Here is a 15,381-nt window from a genome sequence, read left to right on the forward strand (position 1 = left end):
CTCACGCTGAGCCTCCTTTGCCTTCTTGCACTCAGCCTGGGCTTGATGAATGGCATCTTGGAGGGTTTTAAGTTCAGTCTCGTACTTTTGTACCCGTGTCAATTCTGATTTCAGACGTTCCTGGAGGTTCTGAATCTCAGTGTTGCAGAGGGCATTCTGCTCTTCAAGTTCAGCCTTCTGAATGGTCACTTCCTTGTACTGCTGCTCTAGGTTGACCAACTTCAGAGTCAATTCCTCAATTTTGCCCTTGTAGTCCTCCTCCACTTCCTTGTGGTTTTCACTGGTAACAAAGGCAGTTTCTAGTCTTTGCTGAACAGACTCCATCTCAACTTTTAGTTTCTCTTTCTCCTGTTTGCTGCGCTCTCCCATGGACTTCTCTTTATTGTACTTCTCTTCCATTTCCAACAGCTTGTCTGTCAAGTCCTTCAATTTGGCATTGTAAGAGTTTTCTCTTTCCTCAATGGCTGTCAGTGGGATAAACTTGGACTGGATAGCCTCCTGTATGGTATCGAGTTCTTTCGTCTGGGCCTCCAATTCTTGGGTAAGCTTTACCGTTTCGTCCTGAGCTAGCACATACATCGCTGACACTTCTTTTGCTCTGCTCTCTGCCTCAACCACAGTGGCACTCAACTTGTCCGTGATTGCTTTGTGGTCTTTTTGGCTTACATAGTCCTTTTTCATCTCCAACATAACTTTTTCCAACTTTTCTTTCAACTTATCACTTCCGTCTTTCACATTCCTCAACTCTTCCACACTTTCTTTTTCCTTGGTCTCCAACTTAAACATCTCAGCCTTGACACTCTCCAAAGTAGCACACAGCTCCATCTTCACTTGCTCGTGCTGCTGCCTGGGCACATACTCTCCCTCCATGCTCTGTTTCAGAGACTCGCTCTGTGCGGACAGTTGTACAAACTCTCTCTCTCCGTCTTTACACCTCTTCTGCAAAAGTTCCAGCTCCTTCACCAGGTCAGCATTTTGAGACAATATGGAGTCCATTTCACACTGGTGTTTTACATGGGCGCTTTGGAGACTGGTGATGTTCTCATGTAGCGAGGCCCTCTCAGTTTGAAGCTGCTGGACTTGTCCCTCTGCTTTGCCATACCGTTCACTGGCTTCCACCAGCTTGTCCTCCAGCTCCTCCATGGCCTTTACCATGTTCCTACTCGTTTCCTCATGGTCCTTGATGGGTACAAAGTCCACCTCGATCCTGCTGTTGAGCTCATCCAGCTGCTCCCGTAGTATCTCCCTCTCTTCCTCGCTATCTTCGACCTCATGAATCAGTGCTTGGCTTTTGGCAGTCACATCAGCCAGCTTCCTTTTCAACGAGGCGTTTTGCTCCTCAAGAGCCGCTCTTATCCTATGTTGTTCCTCAGCAGACATTGCCCCTATTCCTCCCTGGGATGATTGATTGTCTAGTTCCCGATGGAGCTCTGCTACCTCCTCTAGCACACGATCATAGTCTTCCCTCAGCTCAGCGAGTTGCCGTTCCTTCTCATCAACTGCATTGGTCAGCAGGTTTTTCATGTTGTCAAACTTCTCAGCTGGTACCACGTTGCCATGTTTAGCCTGGCCCTCCTTCAACTGGGTTTCCATTTCTAACAGGGCTTCTGCTAGTTCATCTCTTTCTGCAGTCAGAGCTCCCAGCTCCTGACCTAGCCTTTCTGCCTCAGCTGCTAACTGGCCCTCACTGCTCTTGTACTCTTCCAAGGCCTTCTCACTTTGTTTGAGGCGGTTGCGGACACGACCCACTTCGGCTGAAGCTCCTTCATACTTGGTCTTCACATCCTGGAGTTGGGCACGGAGTTCTTCAGCAGCCTGACCTCCTAAGTGTTCCTTCACTGCGACCACATGGGCTTGCAGCTGCTTGACCTTGCACTCAGAATCAAGCATCCTCTTCTGGACGTCTCCCAGAGCATCTTCTAGTTCTTGAACCTGCTGGTCAGCCTGTTTCTGGATGGTGTCTCGGCTCTGGACCAGTTCTTGGCAGTCCCGATTCTTGCGGTTCAGGGCAGATTGAAGCCGTGCAGTCTCATCCTCGGCCGCCTGCTGCTTTCTCCTCACTGCCTCTAGTTCATGTCGGAGCGCATCTAAGTCACCAGTTAGGTCCTTGGGCTGACTCAGCTCTAGAGGTCTGGACAGGGAACGCGACGTACCGGGATTCTGGAGAATCTACAGAGAATAAAGAAAAAAAAACACATATAGAAATACACACAAAAGGTGCTGACAAGTTTTAAACATGTTATAGAGAGAATACAAAAAAAAAAAATCACGGAAAACCAATCATTGCATTTGAGATGACAGAATATCTATCTCTTGTTTTGTAATTCTTTCACAAAAGTCCTGTAAGGTCATCTCAGCTTTATTTCAGACTAAATTTTTCTGCACAGACTGTTTCTTTCCTATGGCTGATGAAGTTCAGATATTATAAATCTCTCTTTTACTGAGGGGTAGAGAGAAAATATTTTCAGATGGGAATTTCAGCAGCTTATTTGTTTGAGAGTTGCTGCTATAAGCCCACCGCCGCTGACACAGACTGGCCAGACTGCAACGGCTAACACTTACAGCAACAGCGTGCCGTAGGCATCTGCAACCCATATAATAGTGTTTCACAGAGCGAAGCTTACCTGAGTAGAATCCAAGCTGTGAGATTGCTTAACCAAAATGTTCTCTTTTCCTGCAAAAGACACAAAGTACAAAGCATACCGTTAGACCTATTCACTCTCTGTGGGTGAAATTCAAGATATGGCATCCAAATTTGTTTAAAATTAAATAAGAGACTGAACAAAGCCCACCTTTGATTACAGATTGTCCAGAGTAGTCCCCCTGTAAACACATGGAGATTCATGCACATTACATTAGTAAAACCTTTAGATCTGTATCTCTTGAGCTTAACTCACATTCATGTAAAAATACACTCCGATTTGCTGACTTCAGTTATGTGCGTAGGTTTTTCAGATACGACCAGAGGTTCATGAGAAAGTTGTTGGTATTCAGACATGGGCTACACACTTATATTCCTATTTTACAGAAATCCAACACAATGAAACTTCCTGAGAAGCATCTATGAATGTATGAAGTTTGAATTAAAATTAAAAACATGAGTAACAAGAGTAACAAGAGTAGTAGTGAGATATTTTTAAGGTCACTGACCATGGTTGTGCGGAGCTGGACCTTGACAGTCTCCGGGCCTCGTGCCGCTTCCTCTCTGTCTTTGGCAGAGAGTAAGAGCTTCAACTGTTCCTTCTGATTCAATAAAAAGAAGAGCAATTGCATATGTCAGACAAGGTAGAGCAATTGCCTATCCAGACATTTTCTAACATATATAAATAAATAATGTATACACTAACAAATACACACAATCACTTAACAAGTAAGGGCTTCAAAAAGAATGGTTTCAAGCAGTTGCTTTTTTTTCCTTACCTCTTTGTGAATGTCTTCCACAGTTGTCTTTTCCTGGAGAGGAACAAAAAGATCAAAGTCTACAATCAATGGAAGGATTAATAATAGATGATGTTTCACAAATGTGCACTGTATATTTTTCTGCCTTTTTGTGAGAGCACCTCATTTATCATCTCACTCAGTTCCCCTGGCGATGCTACATATTATATTGTTATGAACACAATACACTGGGATGGAAATATTTCTGGCAACTAATACTGAGTATATACATATGCTCATTGAATATAGCATTAATATATAGCAAGTGAATATAGCAAGTAAATTCTTGCATCTTTTACATAAGCAACCTTTATTAAAAGCCTGCTCAGATTGTAAAAACATTTGGGGGAAAAAATATACTCTAAATGAAATTTCAAAAACACAAGTGGTTAGAAAATGATTATATATTCCCTAAATCAACCTTAACATCACTAAACAATCACCAAAAGCACCCACAATAATGTTATGTACTTTTCACGTACACTGTGTGCAGCGACTAAAAAAAGACAGTGGTAAAATAGAAGTATGCCTAACTACCGCACGGCAGGTTTGATTGGACCTGTGTTATGTCCAGCTCTTGCTGTGGTGCTGTATTGTTTACCTGTGTGAGCTGTTGTTGCAGCATGTTGACTTTGTCTAGCAGTGCCCTCTGCTCCTGGTGGAACTGCCTCAGACTCTCCTGCTGGCTCTCGTTCTGCCTCTCCAGGTCCTAAAACAAACAAACACACAAACAAACACACACACATAAACACAAAACTATAAATCTTACAAAGTTAAACTCATTAAAGTCAAATTATCAGATGTGTGTGCATGTCTTGATTGACAGAACTGATTTGGACTATGAGTGCAGTGAATTCAAGCAAACTCATGGAGCGCCATGAGACGTGCTTCCGAGTCGGTGATTGGAAAAACCATGTGTGTGTGTGTGTGTGGGATTGGGAGGTCGAAATTGTACTTACGTGTATGATCTGATCCCTTATGTTAGCCTCAGCTGCCTCTGACCTCTCCACTGACTGCTGAAGAAAGAAGAGGTTCTCTTTTATTATCACCTTTTGGAGACATGTAAAATTGCCATAGCTATGAAAGTCTATGGACAATTCTCACTAATAATCGCTAGATGGCAGTCATGTGCAACTGAGTGGCAAACAGTGAGCCCCTTGCAGGCTCTAAAAAATGAAGAGACTCTACAATAAAAACACCAAGCCATGCAAAATGGTTTGAAATGGGGAACAATATGGAAAAAAATACAGAATATTCAGGGTCTATTCACAACAACGCTTAATATGTAAATCAACCTCTAGGAACACAGGCTTCAATATGTGCAAAACTGATTGTCAGTGGTGAAAACTCAACTCATGTCTATGCTTTCAAGCAGAAAGTGTAACAACACAACACTGGAAAGGAAGCGTACTGATAGGAGGGGTTTATATATTCAGTGACCTCCAGAATTAAGGCATTTATCTGAACCATTTCTGTCAAATAGCTTTGACATGTCACCTAACGTCTGTGAGCAGCATCACCTTTTCAACAAAGGGATTGCGAAAAAGTGGCTGTCCAAATGTCAGTTCATTGCTATTCCCATCATGCTACATGTATAAATGGAGGTCCTCTAAAATATAAAGCAGTATGGAGAATGGTGGTGAGATGCTCTTCACTATAGGTTAAGAGAGGATTTGGCATTTGTGGTCAGGTTTTATGGATGATGCTAGCCAATAAAGCGGATGCTGCTGGGTTACCTGTCGCTTCCTCTGTTCCAGCTTGGCAGCCTCTTTCTCTGTGACAAAGAAAATTATGAACAATGAAGTTCAGATTTGATCTTTCCTTCATTAGTTGGAAAAATACAGGTATCTTTACAGAAAAGGTAGTATATGAAACATTTGGTTCAAGGACAACAACACACAAGTGCAAATATACAGAGTCTTCAAAGAATTACTAATTATCATGAAAATCAAGGCTGGATAGTAAAAACATATTTAAAAAAGAGAGCATGTTTAAATGTTAAATTATTCTTTTATGTTCAATCTCTAGCCACTAAGGTAATGTGTTGCCATCTGACCTCTGTTGGCTTTGTCGAGGTAGCTTTTGACCATGGCAACAAGCTCCTGGTTCTTGTTGAGGCGGGCGTAGTGATAAGGGTCGTGGCTGAAGCTGTCGACTGCCGTCACGTCGGCCCCGCTCCTCAGCAGCACTTCCACTGCATCCTTACAGCCATACTCACAGCCCAGAATCAGAGCCGTCCTGAGGGGGGCACACAAAGACACACAAGTGAAGTACATGAACATGAACACACACACATGAACACACACAGGCATACACAAGTAGGCACAAAAAAAGTACAGGTCAGTCTTAAGCCAGTTGGGATGCAGACTCAATACCACATATTAAAGGAAATGCAGTATTAAACTCCCTGCCGGAGGAGCTCAGGTTAGCCAGATCAATATCATCTTTTAAATCACTTCTCATGCACATTACAGGAAAAACAGAAAAGCCTTTTTATAATGTTCATTTTTAGGTACTGTTTCATCCCTGCTGGAATTTTGTATGTGTCCTTTTTCATTTTTATTCTAATCTGTCGATTTCCTTTTTTTTTTTTTACCTACTCTTGTGGTTTATATTCATTTTATCTTGTTTGTTCTGTAAAACATTTTTTAACGGTTGTTCAGCAAAGTGCAACATAAATAGAGTTTATTATTATTATGTGTTTTTCCACGCTGTTTTGGCTATGGTAATATGCTGCCCACATTGTGAAACCATCTATGTGAAAATGGCATGTCTGACTCACTCTGCCTCAAAAGCATGATTATAATTCTTGAAGCAAACACTAAAACATATTCACTTCCTCGTACACTCATTCTCTCTGTACTCTATTGTCGCCAGTTGCTGAGTTTTGCACCTGGTTTTCCAGTTTTTAAATGGTTTATAGCCCCTTTTCAAGGGAAACAAGGTAAACGTCCTGTCAGAAGTTGGTTGGTATTTCTAATAAATTTTATAGATAGAGCAGGACATTTTTCTCTGTGTTTTGCTGTTCACGCCTGATGCTGCAAGGTAATCGCCAATAGCAGTGATTGGCCAAAGCTATCTACCAATTTCATCAAAAGTAGCCTTTTCTAAGTAAAGCAACAAAGACAAATTCATATATACCCGTTTTTTTGGAACTGGAAGTCTGGCACCCCTACCTCATACATACAACATAATAAGTGATGTTTCCTTACTTGTTTTGTTTGTCACGGATGGTGATGTCGGCCCCTCGCTCCAGCAGCAGTTGACAGATGCGTGGATGGCACATCTGGGTTGCCAGCACCAGAGGTGTCCTCCCATCCTAGAGAACATGCACAGACGCTCATTCAAGTGCACCAAGATAAGATTCAGAAAATATCTTTTTGTCTTGCTCCAAGTGACATGACATGCAGTTCATCACTACCATTGATGTGGATTTTTTCCCACAATCACAACTACATATGAATGTGAAGAAATGACAAAATCTCTAAAAAGACCATTAATATGCATTGTGTGAAATGAACTGAAATCAATTCTCACAAAATCACTGGCATTCACAGAAGTCCCACTGTCGCAGAGGAGTTTCACGCTGGAGGAGCAGCCTGCCATGACTGTGGAGAAAGGAGTACAAACTACTGTAGTCATTTCATCCCATTTACCATTGGAAACCTCATGCACATTAACTCATGAACTGGTATGGATCTAGGTTCAAATAAGAGAAAGAAAAGCAGAAAATATAATCATAAAAAGGTCATTTCACCATTGTTTGACAGTGTTTCTCATTATTACGCTGGAATTATTGGTTTAGATAGGTCACGTGTCAGGGAATGTGTCCAAGAATAGCTTCACAGCGTATGTGAACATCTGGATTTAAACACAGCTGGTGTCACCATATATCATCCTGTAAAGCGGTGTTTCTCAACCACTGGGCCGCGGCCCATGTGTGGGCCATGAGTGCCCGCTAGTGGGCCGCGAAATGTTTTCAAGTTGAAGCTCACTTTTTGCGTGTGTTTCAGCGGATGGACTGACTGTCACCAGGCTGCGCACTGGACTCATCCCTGACCACGTAGATACGCTCTTAGTCTTAAATAAACCAGTAGATTGTCGTGCCATTGTTTCCAATACATAAACTGTGGCAGCGCCACAACATCGGCACGGCCGGCACAACATAAACAGTTAATCAATGTATAGAAATTGATCTAAATTGCTCTGTAATGCGTCTAATGTGCGCATCACTTCATGTCTGTCATTTGGCGATGCAGTAGCTCTGTACTCAACCTGATAGTCCGTCTCCCGTTCTGAAAACGTTCGTAAAAAAATATAAAATTCCACAATTTCTCCGAACTCGCATGTGTTGTAACGGTAAAGAGTAACTTGATACTTTTCAATCTGACAATTCTAATGCTGCTCAACGCTCAGAAAGTTAACATGAGTGCAGTGCAGAGACTTCATTGCATATTCTGCCAGTTGGGTTCCGTTGGACACAATGTAAAGACAATTTAAAGTCATTAACCCTAAAGAAAGTAAATTTTCAGCCTGTGGGAAACACTGACATCTGTTGTCGGGGGTCCCGACTCTTTTGAATTATGCTTGGTTGAGTAACTTGTTGAGTAGGCCTAAAGACAGGTTACTTCCTTGTTTGCTGTGGCAATTATTGAATCATTAGTTCTTTTTGTACTCCACTTTTGTATAATAAATTTTACTCCACTTTTGTATAATAAATCCCTTTTGACTGAGAATGCCCTGCTTTTATGGTTTTATGTTGGCTTCTGGCACACCCATACAATTTTAAAGAACCTGTTTGTTTTTATTGTATTTATTTAATTCGAGGGCTCCCGCCTGTATCAGGGAGTGGTGTTGTTGTAGTTCATTAATACACTTAGAATAGATTATTAGATTAGATTATTAGAATAGAATAGATTAGCCAAAATAATTTGGGATCTTTTTTTTTTTTAAATGGGCCCTGGCCCGTTACAAGTATGAATAGGTGGGCCTTGAAGTAGAAAAGGTTGAGAACCCCTGCTGTAAAGTGTCAATGACAAATCACACAGTACAGCAGCAGTGGCTTGTCAGGGCGTGCAATTGAAAGAGTGCACTGACACTGAGAAGAGACTCTTGGGTTGGTTATCGTATTTTGAGGACTGCATGGGGAGGTTTGTTAGATGAGAGACTGAAGAGAAGAGAACTAAACTATAAACTGCGCAAGAGGCAGAGAAGAGGAGAGGAGAGGAGAGGAGAGTGTTCTCACCAGCATCATGTAGAGCTGTCCTCCCCTGCAGGTCCACATTGCCAACGGGACAATTGTGCTGAAAGACAACACAGCACAGGTTGGCACAACTAAGCAAAGTCAAATGGGATAATCATTTCACTGGTGCTGAAAGACAGATAGGTCGACAAAGTGCGTCCAAGAACCTCAATCTACAGTGCTTTTCTAAACACTAACTAGAAAATGTGCTCAGTAGAGCACAGACCTCCGCCATGTGTGACAACCACCTTTTGGTGATATGCCACGCCCAAAACTACACCCCCTTTTGGCCAATCAACATGAAAAGTTTATCAGTTCTTCCTTGGCCCATAACCAACCTTCATACCAAGTTTTGTGCAAATTTTGTGCCCAACTTTTTAAGATATCCTGCTAACAGACAGACGGGCAGACGGACAAACACACAGGCGCAGGCGAAAACATTACCTCCTTGGCGGAGGTAATTATGAGAATAATTTGAAAATATGTAAGGCTTCATTGCTTTTATTGATTGTGGTTCACTTCTATCATAATTGTGGAGCAAAATGTGTAAAATGATTTAATTTCAGTGGTCGGCGTGGCTGTGAACCTGAAAAGCAACAACAGGCAGGTCATATTAGGCTGCTATGCTGATACACTTGTGATATCCCTCTCTACACAGCCAGTCAGACACCAATGGCTTTACCACTGTGGCGATGAGGGCCTGTTATGAAAGCTTTGAGGACTCAATGCTAACAGGGGCCTTATGTTGCTGGGTGAGCTTGCCAGCAAGCTAGCTCAGGCCCCACTATAAAAACCCAACTCTCTCTAGCAACAAGGTCCAAAAACGAGCAGCACGCTCAAATGACAAGGAGAGCAGGAGGGGTGGAGAGGCACTGGGCGCTGACTGCAGAGCATAGAGGGGGGAAATCCTATACCTCGAGGGTTTGGGTTGACAGAGGGAGATGGTGGCGGCAGTCGGGGGGTGGGGGTTTGGCGTCCAGCTGCTATCTCCGGCGCGATGACGGCACCAAGAATGGACGGCAGGTTTGCGGGAGGGAAGGCTTGTCAACACCACCGACAACCCCCCACCGACAGCACCACCTCCATTAGATCACTGCCATACCAGAGTTGGGGGTGAGAGGATGGCTAAAACGCTATGAGGGCACAATGTAGTGGAGATAGCCCTCTCATTGTAAACACATAAATCCTCCAGCGGGGCATGGTGACTCAACAGGGCCTACTGTTGACCGATAAGTCGGTGGGCTTGGCTGCCAGAGCCACTTGGTAAGGCTTATTTAAAGGAGCTGAAAGGCAAACTGCCCTGACTGTCCAGTGGTTAGATATCTGCTCTGTGGAACACACACACACACACACACACACACACACACACACACACACACACACACACACACACACACACACACACACACACACACACACAGTAGAGTACACATACATCACACGAACATCAGAAACAGTGGAAAAAAGTGTGTGATTCCTAAAAACCAAAGACCAAAGAACAAACTCATAAACAATGTTCTTTTTCTGCACTATGGTTCATCACAGGACTAAATGTCATTCAGGTGCAAATGGTGTTATAGATACACTGGGTAGGCAACTGCACTTTACCTGCAGGAGCTTCTGCACACACAGAGACTGTCCATTTCTCGAAGCCAGATGAAGAGCATTTTTGCCTAAAAGCCAATAAATGCAGCAATAAGAAAATTAGGTACATTCACAATTACCGGTACATGTACTTGTACAAGCAAATGCCACTGTGTATTATTATCATCAAATTACTTTTTTCACTCAGCCTGCATCACTTAATTATAATGGCCACTATTTAGACAGACTTTTTATCCAAATGTGTTTACTGTCTAACTCACCAGTGGCATCAGTTGCTGTGACGTCAACACTGTGTCCCAGGATGAGATTGAGACAGTCCAGGTGTCCTCTCGTTGCAGCCAGATGAAACCTGGAAGGCAGGAAGAGAGATGGAGAAAGTGTGAGAGGAGAGTAAAGATGGACAGGTCATGAGTAGAGGCTGAACGAGATGGAGAGCGTGAGACTGAGGGAGACAGCGGAGAGTAGACAGCGAGAAGTAGAGAAGGGCAAGTGAAAAAGTGATAGGGTGTAAGAAGAAGGGGGGCGAGGGTGAAATTTAAGGACAAGAGAAGGACTGTAAATTGATGCCTGGCTTCTTGCTATCAGCACGATCAGCATTCTGGAAGCATATAAGCAGAAACCTTAGAGTCTGTAACTACTCCAAGGCAGTCCAAGAGGTACTTGAGCACAGTGTTTTCATATTGGCCCCGCTATGCAAAGGTGAAGATGGTATCCAAGTGGAATGAGGCTATCAGATGCTAAACACAATAAAGAAAATGATATACTACCTGCACACAGGGTTACACAAATAGTACTACTTTGCTCAGCTTGTCTCTGCCCATCTCTCTCACCTCTCACTTTCCCTCTCTCTCAGTACTTTCTGTCTGGATGGAAGGTGAATCTGTTGACATTTTGTCAGTTAAGCTCAAGGAGCAACTTGCTATTGTACAATGAATAATATTGGTGGCAATTTCACATCTGTGTTCAGTATTTAGTGTGCTAGAGTGCTTTTTAAATTATGCAAAGCAAGCTTGACCATGCACCAAATAAAGTATTAGTCTGCACGGTATTCAACAACATAAATATTGGCAACCTTGTAGACCAAAATGCTTACTTTATTCATTATCAATTATTAATCTCATTCATTATTAATTTGCCATTAAGTCAATGTATTCCTTTATCAAAACACTACTCCATTTAGCAGCTTCCTATAGCACATACTTAAGCGCCTGTATGCTAACAGGTCTTTAACCATAACTTCTTTGATTGGCAACAGTCCTTTTCCCTTTCGCTGATTTGACCCATAGCAGCACTGCTGCCTCTAGCCCAAAGGTCTGCAAAACACTTGTCTGTAAACCAATCTTAGTGTGTCACCCATCAAGCCGCAGGAACCTGTTTATGCACTAACCCTGAGGTATCTGCCGAGGAGACAGCTAGGCTGTCACCTCAACACTGGCGAGGGTATTAAAAGCCGTGTTGATGGCCAGGAGATGCTGGTTCTCTTGGGAGTAGTGGAGGGCCTTGACCTCCCAGGGCAGACAGCGGGCAGGAAGCTACTAGAGCTATCCAATTTGGGGGATAAGTGATGTGACTCACCAAGCACAATTGTTAATGGGCCATGGGATTTTCCAGAAGGTTACTGGAGGAATGCTTCTAAACAAAAAATAAAAAGCTGCAAAGATTAATCGGGACAGTGGATTTCCTCATGACTTTGTGTGATTAATAGGAACAAAGTCACGACACAGTGAGTGAATGACATAATGGCACTAACTGCTACAAAGACTTTTGAGATTGAAAAACACGTGCAATCACATTTGCATTATGACTTTCATAATGCAAATCACAATACAGCTTTTTTATCTGAATCGTTGTAAGGGAGAAGGGAGGAGACTAAAATCCACTAAGATACAAAGCCCATATGCATACATACCTACAAAGCTAAGGTTGCTAACCTAAGTTCTGAAACCAAAAAAATGGCAAATGCACATTAAAGCTTAGGTATACATTAATACAGCCTTACAAATCACATTGTAACATTGAGAACTTGTGAGAGAGCGATGAGTCTGGGTTGAAGAGACCACATTCAGCTATGTCATTTTATCTTGGCACCTGCTCCTTGGGCGGCTTTCAGGTTGACAGTCTACAGGATATGACTGCTATTATTAGAGAGTGCACAGAGAGAGTAAACCAGAAAGTATATGGTGGTAGCTGAGCCATGAATGATAATGTGTCTCTCTAAAAGCACCACAGTCAAGGTACCCATGCAGTTTCATCAAATACTGCCTGGTACTAAAACTGATAAGTATTGACATCAGTTTGGCACATGTAACTGACCATCTGACCATAACATGCACTTTATAGTTATTTTTCTTCCTCCACAATGACGTCAACATTTTCTTTACCTATAAACTATAATCTTAACCTTAACAAAATGCAATAGTCAAAACTTCAATATCTGTCACAAGATCAGGCTCAACCTCACATAGACCCAACAGTAGAACTCACTGCTTGTTATTGTCATTCTAAAAGACAGTTAAGCAGAAACTTCATCACTGCTAATCCTGACAAACAATGGGCGCGCAGTATTATCTTTAGTCAGTGTCATAGTTTCATGATGCAGGACCATGTGAGTAAGTGTCTCAAGTGGTGTGTTGTCATGTGGCTTCCTTGTGCTGCTAAGCCCTTGTCAGCTATCACAACGGCAAATGAGCATGTGTGGTGGGTGGGATTACCTAGCTAGCCTCCAGCTAATAATAAGTGTTTACTCAGCTGGAAATCTCGATAGAGTTTAGTGCTGAATTCATTAGTTGAACATGGTGAGGCTAATCCAGGGCACACCAAATTATACATTCAGGGATAACAGTTTGTAATTAGTTTCCCCACAGTGGGCCGTGATTATAAGGGACCATCATTCTACCATCCTTTGCTGGCTTTAGCAGAGGCCAGAATGCCAGACACATGTTGGTCTGTGTGTGGCCCGCTGGACTATATGAGGACTTGCTGAGTCAGTATAGTGGTTTACTTTTGTTTTGACTAGACTTGGCAAAAGAATTACCTCCTTCCCTATGTGTTAAGATAAGTTCACATGTTGATGAATGCATAATAAAATAATTTGGGTTTATTTGCCCTGAGCCAGAACAGTGAAGATGACAAGTGAACATTGAATGGTGAGGCTGCACCTTATTTTATTATGAGACTATATATTTTTCAGAGTGTCTGTTTGTTTGTTTGTGTTTATTTATGTGTACACGTGTGCACAATCATTTGTCTGTTCAATGGTGCCATGAGAGAATTTCACACACTGCTGAAAATACTCAGCACTCTGGCTTCTGGAATCTGGTGCTCCATATCTGGACGTTGTAACAAAGCCTAGGTCAAAATAAACCTGAAACACAGATCACAGACCCATAACTTCTTCACATATCTAGGATTAAAGTGAGGGGGCCTGGCTACCTAAAATGCTGGTGTTGGAATCTGGTTAAATTTACCTGCACGGAAGAAAACAAGTCAGACATAGCAGCTTTTTTTTTTGTTTTACATAGAGCTCAAGGTGATCAAACGGTTGATCTTTTTTTACACAGAGACATTTTATCCTATTCCAAGGTGGTGGCCATCATGGTATGTTCATTAGTGAGACCAAAATAAATATAGGTCTATAAGAGATACCTGAAAAATTGTGGCCTTGGATGTTCCAGTTTGCAACATCACAGCATTCCCAGTGCATATTTTAGACTGGGTTTAAATCCCAACCTATTTTTTCCACACCTACCGCTCCTCCATATCCCATCCTTCCCTTCACTCTTCACATTCTTCAATCAAACCTTATGGAGGGTGGATATCCAACTCTTTGCAAAGCCACAAAACTCAACTCTCAAAATGAATCCACGGCTCACACTGAAGAATCCTCCCATATGAAACATGGTACTTCAACATGTCAAGTGACCCTGATAATAGCCTGCAGCTGGGCCTAACTGGATCACTTCATGTTAAAACACTACAGTGGGTCAGATCTGTATTTGCAGGGAGTCATTTCCTGTGTGGTCACTATATAAACAGCTCCAGGCCAAAGTGGTCAAGACATGAGTGACCACAAATGTTCTTTATACCAACTCCCAACTCCTACACTGACCTCCAGAGGCAGATCAACACTAAAAGAGGAATTTCTGCAAATAAATATGGACACATAATGAGACACAACTGTAATGGGATCCATATGTAGGGCTATTGGATGAAGGGAGTGTTCTGAAACTGGGGTTCAGCAGGGGTCTCCATAGCAAGAAGATCTTTTGGAGGGGGAGTGGTTGCTTTTGGGGGGGCATGCAGGGAGACTTGGCAGTGATGTCATTGAAGGAGGTGAGAGGTGAAACTGAATAAGACTGACCTCATTCTAGAGGAATTCTCCATCTGTAAAGGCATAATCTGGGCAAAAGGGTCAGGAGTGTGTGCTGGGGACACCGCTAAAATGCTTGGAATTAGAGATGCTCAGTATTTTTAGATATGCAACTATTCAACACAGCATAGTAGACAGTAGCGAGCAAGAGAGAACTGGCATGGTTATATACATGCAAGAGAGGACATAAGTAGCCTATATATATGCATGCAAAAGTTTCACTAGTATGCATATTGCATTGCATGTATTGCACGTCGTGTGTATGTAGACTATGTATACTTGTGTGTATACTCACGCAGAGCGTCCCTCCACATCCAGCTTGGTGGGAATGATGCCCTTTTTGCTGAGGACCGCGGCCACCTTGTCCACCTCGCCGCGCTCCACTGCCTTCATCAGCCGATCATCATACTTGTTCCAGTCTGTGTTCTGACAATGATGATAGTGGAGTGTCAAACATATGCACACACTAAGGTTTCTCAAACCAAACAGATCGAGTTGAAGAAAAATATTGTCATTCTTCGATGTGATTAAACGACATTATTACTGTCTGGAGATATAGTGTAACAGTGCAGTGGGTAAAAACTTTAATCAGATTTCCACTTCTTTCCATTAGCTACTAAATTAAATAATAGTGAATATGAGCACACACACCCTCACACAAGTCATGACACAAAACCAAACAATAGAGACATTACCAGTGCCATTTCCTTTTGGAATACAACAACAG

The 15,381-nt window shown here is 42.5% G+C and overlaps 1 protein-coding gene across 1 annotated transcript in view; it reads right to left on the reverse strand.

Annotated features, from left to right (window-relative positions):
- The window catches only part of uacab (uveal autoantigen with coiled-coil domains and ankyrin repeats b), a 44,131-nt gene that overhangs the window by 5,466 nt on the left and 23,284 nt on the right, over nt 1-15,381 (reverse strand). Inside the window, 15 exon segments of the mRNA XM_071915700.2 lie at nt 1-2,169; nt 2,625-2,674; nt 2,793-2,823; nt 3,151-3,243; nt 3,421-3,453; nt 4,040-4,147; nt 4,398-4,454; nt 5,175-5,212; nt 5,495-5,676; nt 6,651-6,757; nt 6,976-7,046; nt 8,684-8,741; nt 10,289-10,353; nt 10,546-10,634; nt 14,950-15,080. Of these exon segments, the coding sequence (XP_071771801.2) occupies nt 1-2,169; nt 2,625-2,674; nt 2,793-2,823; nt 3,151-3,243; nt 3,421-3,453; nt 4,040-4,147; nt 4,398-4,454; nt 5,175-5,212; nt 5,495-5,676; nt 6,651-6,757; nt 6,976-7,046; nt 8,684-8,741; nt 10,289-10,353; nt 10,546-10,634; nt 14,950-15,080 (3,282 nt within the window).

This window comes from Centroberyx gerrardi, chromosome 1, assembly GCF_048128805.1.
Source record: "Centroberyx gerrardi isolate f3 chromosome 1, fCenGer3.hap1.cur.20231027, whole genome shotgun sequence".
Lineage (NCBI taxonomy): Eukaryota > Metazoa > Chordata > Actinopteri > Beryciformes > Berycidae > Centroberyx > Centroberyx gerrardi.